A 6,062-nucleotide genomic window follows, 5' to 3' on the forward strand; every position below is an offset into this window, starting at 1 on the left:
TAGAAGTCTAGTAACTTCTACCATTTGAGGGGATTTCTCCTCAAATACGTGGGGACCTCTTCCCTCAACGTCTTCCGAGTGTGATTGCGCTATCACAGTCGGGTCCACTACGGTCGACTCTCTACTCGACCTTGGATCATCGTGTTGTCCTTTCTGGGCAACCGGTATACTCCTTGAATGTCGCCCACTAAGCGTACATTCATGTCCCAATCCACTCGACCTTTTCGAGTGGTGGACCTTCGGCGCTGCCTGTGCATTAACACAGCCGCCGGCAGCTGACTCCACATTGTGATTGGTAATCACACTGTGATCTTGTGCGGTTGTACTAACGACCGTACCACAAGTGAGGCCATCGCACTCACTCGTAGTACATCCACACGCTTGTGGACGCTCCAAGACGTTCATCAGATGGCCATCTGATGAACAAGTGGCAGGCATCTTTACGGATCGATGCTGCCAGCTGATCCTTGGCTCGTATTTTCTGAGCCAAGGTAAACCTAGGATGACATCAAATTTGTCATCCAAATCCAGTACGATGAAATCATCATCATACTGTAAATCTCTTAACGTGTAGTGAAATTTCACTACGCGTTTCATTACTGTTATCGATGCGCCTGTCGCTAGACGCACCGTCATCCTCGTTGGAGGGATGTCGCGCTCAACATATTTGAGCCTACGACCCTCTAGTGACTGGCGACGAATAAAGTTATTCGACGCTCCGCAGTCCACTAGGGCTCTAAGTGACAAATCATTTGTCACTTTAACTTCAAGGTGATGAGGGATACCACATGACCAGGTGCAGAGACACATAATGATTGTGTGTCTGGAGCAACTTTCGTCAAGAGATTTGCAAATTCTCTTGAGGTTGCTGGATCAGTAGGGCGTTGCGCCCGATACTAACGTCAATAAGCGCATTGTTCAGCCGAAGCGTAAAATCAATCGCTACAAACATATACGGAGGATTGCCTGGCAGAAAACCTTCAAATGTAATACTGACCCCGACCGTTTTTCGGCTGTCCGCCTCGCTGTTGCGATTTCGCAACAACTTCGGACCCGCTACCGTTGCCCTTTTTGGCATTCGGTCCATCACTACGTTCAGTACCTTTCGGTTTTGGGCGGGGGTGATGTAACGGGGTGTATCGTTACATGAAATTTTTACTTTAAGGTGTTAATTAATATATTATCTAAAAGGTAGATAATATTTGAAGGATATTACTTTAAATAGTAATGTTCAAAAATCTTATTTATAAATAGGTATAGGCCATTATATCTATTTATCCTGCAGACTAATCAACTGTAGATGTAAACGAAAGAGAGAGACCGATAAGATAAGATAAGATTTGAATTGCATGTTTAGTATTAGATTAAAATTAAGTAAGCATTTATAAAGATAGAACAAGAGACACTTAATTATATTTAATACATTTTTCATTTTGCCCTCTTAAGCTAATTGCCTTAAGAGAAGTCTTCGTTTGCACGTACAGTGTACGTCAATTGACGTAGGGCACCACTCGCAACTGAAACAGTGCGACGTGGACTTGTACTGAAGCAGTACAAGTCGTAGTGCCCCGTTACAGTGGGGCACTACACTCATGAGCGTAGAGTCCTAATTTTTGGCAGCGATGGCATTTCTGCAATCGCTTATTGCTCGAAAAGCGAAGTCTCTCGCTTTCGACATAAGAGAGGTCCATAGGTTCTGGACTTCCTAGCTCGTGTCGTCTTGGAGGACGATACGATGACGAACTAGCTTGAGACAGACTCAAGCTGAAGTCCTCCTGTTCCGCAACGGATATTGCTTCTTCAAGCGTATTCAGTTCCAAGCGGAACAGGTGAGTCTTTACGGGACCATCCGTAAGACCTTGCATGAACACCGTAATCAACGTGTGTTCATGGACTGGGTTATTGGTAATACAACTCGCTAAGAGTCGTATGTGCTGGGCATATGCGTGCACATCACGCTTGCCTTGCTTAAGTTTCAGAAGCTCTGAACGAGCTCTGAACTCAGCCCTTGGTGGCTCAAACGTCTGTTTGAGTCGGGTTTTAAAAACCTCTAGCGACCCAAAAACATATGGGTCGCGTAACTTAAGGCCTAGTGCCCAAAATTCGGCACGACCTGCCAAGTTTGACTTAACAAATGCGACGTGCATTTGCTCATCGACTATTTGACGAGCCCTTATGGCATCGTCCAACTCGACAAACCATCTTACGAGGGAGTCTTCTTCGACTCCCCTATACTTAAGGAGTTTTTCTTTAAGGTTCGGGACGACGCTTGTGCATCATTCCAGATACAGGGGTCTGTACCTGTTGTAACCTCAACAATTCGGTCTGTTGATAGCCTTGCTGATTAAGGAAGGCTACCTTTGCCTCGTCAAGTTCATGTTGTATGACCTTGGCGATGGCTGAATGGAGGGCGGCATCTCTGTCCAAAACGGACAGCATGACCAAGATGGCATCATTCCCTACGGTCGAGCTCATTCGTTCGACCGCACTTCTTTCCATGTCACTTAGCAAGGAGTAGCTATCACGCGAAACGTGATGCTTCATTATCATTTCTTAACATGTCCTTGTTAGATGATGGAACTGTGGTCCATGGACGGACTACAAAGTGCTACCAGGGGTAACGGGGCATTGCTGACTTGTACTGCTTCAGTACAAGTCCACTTCGCGCTGCCTCAGTGCGAGTGGTGCCTCACGTCACTTCACCTACACTAGTACGTGCAGAAGAAGACTCTCCTTAAGACACTTGCTTCAAAGAGGATTGAAGTAAACTGTATTTAATATGATTAAGTTCTTCTAGTTCTATCTATTTAAAAGTAACTTAATTATAAACTAATACAAAACATGTAATGTAGTCTTATCTGTCTTTCTCTTTGCGCGCGTCCAGGGCTGACTAGACCGCGGAGAAAGAAGATATAATGGTCTATATCTATCAATGGATGGGCTTCTAAAATATTACCATGTAAAGTAATAGTCCTCAAATATTATCTACCTTTTCAATAATATATTAATTATTGAAAAGGTACACAACAAGTGTTAATTTCATGTAACGATACACCCTGTTACAAAAATAGTCTTGTTTTTGTCGGAACGAAGGGTAGACACAGCATACCCTTCTGCAGGAGTGAATTCGCGAACTGCATATATCAGGGCCATTGCTTGGTGGTGGAAGCATTTAAGAAGAGCCTCATAAAGATAAGATATAAATTGAGTATGGAGTATGGTATTGTGATAGATATTGAGCGCTAGGACCCGCTTGTTTACAATTCAAAAGGTAGGATATTGGACAGTAAATCAACTGGAATCAACACGATGATTTATTTCTGCCCAGCGAAATACATGAGGCTTCTGATTGGCTTACCCAAATCAAGTTGGCAGCGACGGTTATTTATTTCTTGCATGGGGTGGAAATCACATTTCCCTAAAAAATATAAGTATCTTACCATAATGTGATTGGTAACACATTAAAGGTGAAATGCCAAAAGACGATGTGCCTTTCGTATTTATTGCTTTAAAAAGAATTTTTAAAGCATTTAAGTTAATTCAAACAAAAAGATTGCGTCACACAATTTTGGACTTATTTCAGTATAAAATTTATAGTCAGAATTTTACCCGATTTTTAACTAAATTCTTAGGCATAAAACGTTGCTTCGTCGAAGAACGAGTCAATATTTAGTGGCCCATACATTTAAGAAGAAAATAAGAGCTTCTCTTGTTCAGTATACAACCTATCATAGACCCAATGCAAAGGTTCGCGTAAATCCCACAGCTTAACGATAAAAAAAGAGAAAATAAACGGGGTTTTTACCTTTGAAATTCGTCGTGTGATATGGTCAGCATCGATCCATCCATCATCATAATAAATTCAATAGCGCTTCTTAAATTCACAAAACAGTATCCAGCCCTGAACCAGTAACACACATTGCAAAACTTGATCAGCAGGCATCGAACTTAATCATATGCCGTCTTTGAAATTCCCACTTTGACATTAAATCGGCTTGATTCCGATAAGCTGAAATGTACTCGCAATTTGCATGTAGTCGATTTATTCGCGAATGTAGCACAATGTAAATAAAAAGTGGAAGAAAATCATCAGCCCCTGGACGACTTTTTGAATCGCCTCGTGCTAAGTTTAAACCACTAAAAATCACGTTGCAGCACCGAACAATGCAATTAATTTTGTCTCCTGGCGACCGAAATGAATTAATTCGTCGCAATTCGTCCTCAGCCATTGACCATACGACCTCATTGCGCATACACGGCTTGATATCTAGCATCGCTGGGGTTACAAACTACGAGTAGTTCAGTGATCAGTCAACAAAAAAATACCACTCGACGACGTCATTAACGTACCGACAATATTTGCATCCGTCGAAGCAGTTTTTCATCTTCTTTTCTCCACTGCTGGCATTCTTCAAGTTGATTCAATGCAATATCGGATACTTTGTCCATCACGTACTTTTCAATGCCATCACGTGCTTTCGCCATGGTAGCGTCACCTACATGACGCCACATTACGTGGTTTTGTAACGTATCTTCCATGCTTGAAAAGAAGTCATTGCAACGATCACGGAACTTAGAATTGCCGTAGAAATTATACTCAACATAGTCCGTTGACCGTGGCGGTTTTCCGTCACCACGTGGTCCTAGAATCGATCCCACAAACGTGCGAATTTTGTCCAAAAGGTCACGAGAAGCAGGAAGACTGAGGCGTTGGAGGAACTCCCTGTACGTTAAATTATTAGCATCCAAAGCGTGAGGATTTGTTGCATCTACATCAGCTCGATGCTGCTTCATGTTTGCTTGAATACATTCATCCACGCCTTCAAACAGATTACGCTGACTTTGGCTTCTCGTTGGTAGAACTTTCATGACATTATCCTCGTACGAGTCTTTAAGCTGCTTCTTAGTATTCAATCGTGAAGCTCTTAAAGCTTGATACGGTTCCATCTCCGGATTCTGATCATCGTCTTCATTGTGAAAAAGTCCCAAGTCGCTGACAGTTAAACGTCCAGATAAAGTGCGACTGGATTTCCGAAGAAAGCCGGCGGACATTGCAACTGGTTTCTCTAAAAGCGAGCTCTTCGGTTGTTCAAATGAGGAACGTCGTTGGCTCATTGGCGGACTACAAGAGGACGTCCAAGACTTCTTCGTCCCTCCTTCGCCTAACTCATTACATAACGATGAAGTCGATGAAGCGGTTGCGGTGCTACTGAGGCTGTCAACACGATAGAACGATTCTTTCGTACTCGTATCTGTTGCTGTCAATACGGGCAGTGCGGTTTTCAAGAACTCTTTGTCCGTTGTGATTGAGTTGGTAGTGTAAAGCGCTTTAATACCTTGATCCGGCTGTTCTCGTGCCGTTTCAAGAACCTGGCAGCGTTCTCGTAGTTGCATAAGCTCTAGATCTCGAGCGAGCAAGGCACTTGTAAGATCTGCGACTTCAGTGCGTAATTGCTCATTCATGCGCTGGAGCTGCTCCACGTCGTGGAGTTTGTGACTTTGTTCGCTTAAGACCGTGTTGAACGCGAGCATTGAATCAAGCAATTTCGCGTCATCTTCATCGTTCGAAGAATTGATTGGTGACGTGCAATTAGTCGCCGCGGGTTGACTGCATTCGGTTATGATCGCTGTGAACATTGTAGAGCATTAAGATACTTTTGTGTGTACAGCATACTCGCTTTGAAGAAAGAAGCTTCCTCTTTAACATTATACGCTTTGCTGCAGTTGCAAAGCATCAGAGTTGCTTCATGTACATTGCGTACCTGCTGGGGTGACGGTGTTGTGAGGCATGACGAGGCGAGGTTGCGGAGAAGAGTGCTGTTCTCGCTGGGAGTTCGATCAAGTTTCACTTCGATGATAATTACGCCGGTGGCTACAGACTTATAGGCCAGAATTTGGTTATTTGCGACCAGTTGGCACATTTTTTTGGTAGTATTGAAAAAAGCTCTAAATTTATCATGGCGGGCGTGCTTTAATCTGTATTTCGCAATGAAGCCCTGTTCTAAATTGATAACTCGGCCGGTTTTGACTAAATGTTTTAAAAGTTGAATTTATTAAATTGC

The 6,062-nt window shown here is 43.1% G+C and overlaps 1 protein-coding gene across 1 annotated transcript; it reads right to left on the reverse strand.

The window, feature by feature from the left end:
- Nucleotides 1-3,549: 3,549 nt before the first annotated feature.
- CCR75_005723 (uncharacterized protein) lies at nt 3,550-5,745 on the reverse strand. Its single transcript, XM_067963799.1, has 4 exons — nt 4,351-5,745; nt 3,949-4,289; nt 3,806-3,901; nt 3,550-3,725 (listed from the first exon to the last, which is right to left on the reverse strand). The coding sequence occupies exons 1-4, from the start codon at nt 5,635-5,637 to the stop codon at nt 3,686-3,688; spliced, it is 1,764 nt and encodes a 587-aa protein (XP_067820810.1). The 5' UTR covers nt 5,638-5,745; the 3' UTR covers nt 3,550-3,685.
- Between the last annotated feature and the right edge of the window lie 317 nt (nt 5,746-6,062).

This window comes from Bremia lactucae, linkage group LG12 (genome assembly GCF_004359215.1).
Source record: "Bremia lactucae strain SF5 linkage group LG12, whole genome shotgun sequence".
NCBI lineage: Eukaryota > Oomycota > Peronosporomycetes > Peronosporales > Peronosporaceae > Bremia > Bremia lactucae.

Coding starts and splice junctions, on each gene's coding strand:
- CCR75_005723 (XM_067963799.1), bottom strand. CDS start 5,637: ATGTTCACAGCGATCATAACCGAATGCAGTCAACCCGCGGCGACTAAT. Junction 3,902..3,948: donor CAAAGACGGCATATGATTAA/GTTCGATGCCTG, acceptor TTACTGGTTCAG/GGCTGGATACTGTTTTGTGA. Junction 3,726..3,805: donor TCACACGACGAATTTCAAAG/GTAAAAACCCCG, acceptor GGTCTATGATAG/GTTGTATACTGAACAAGAGA.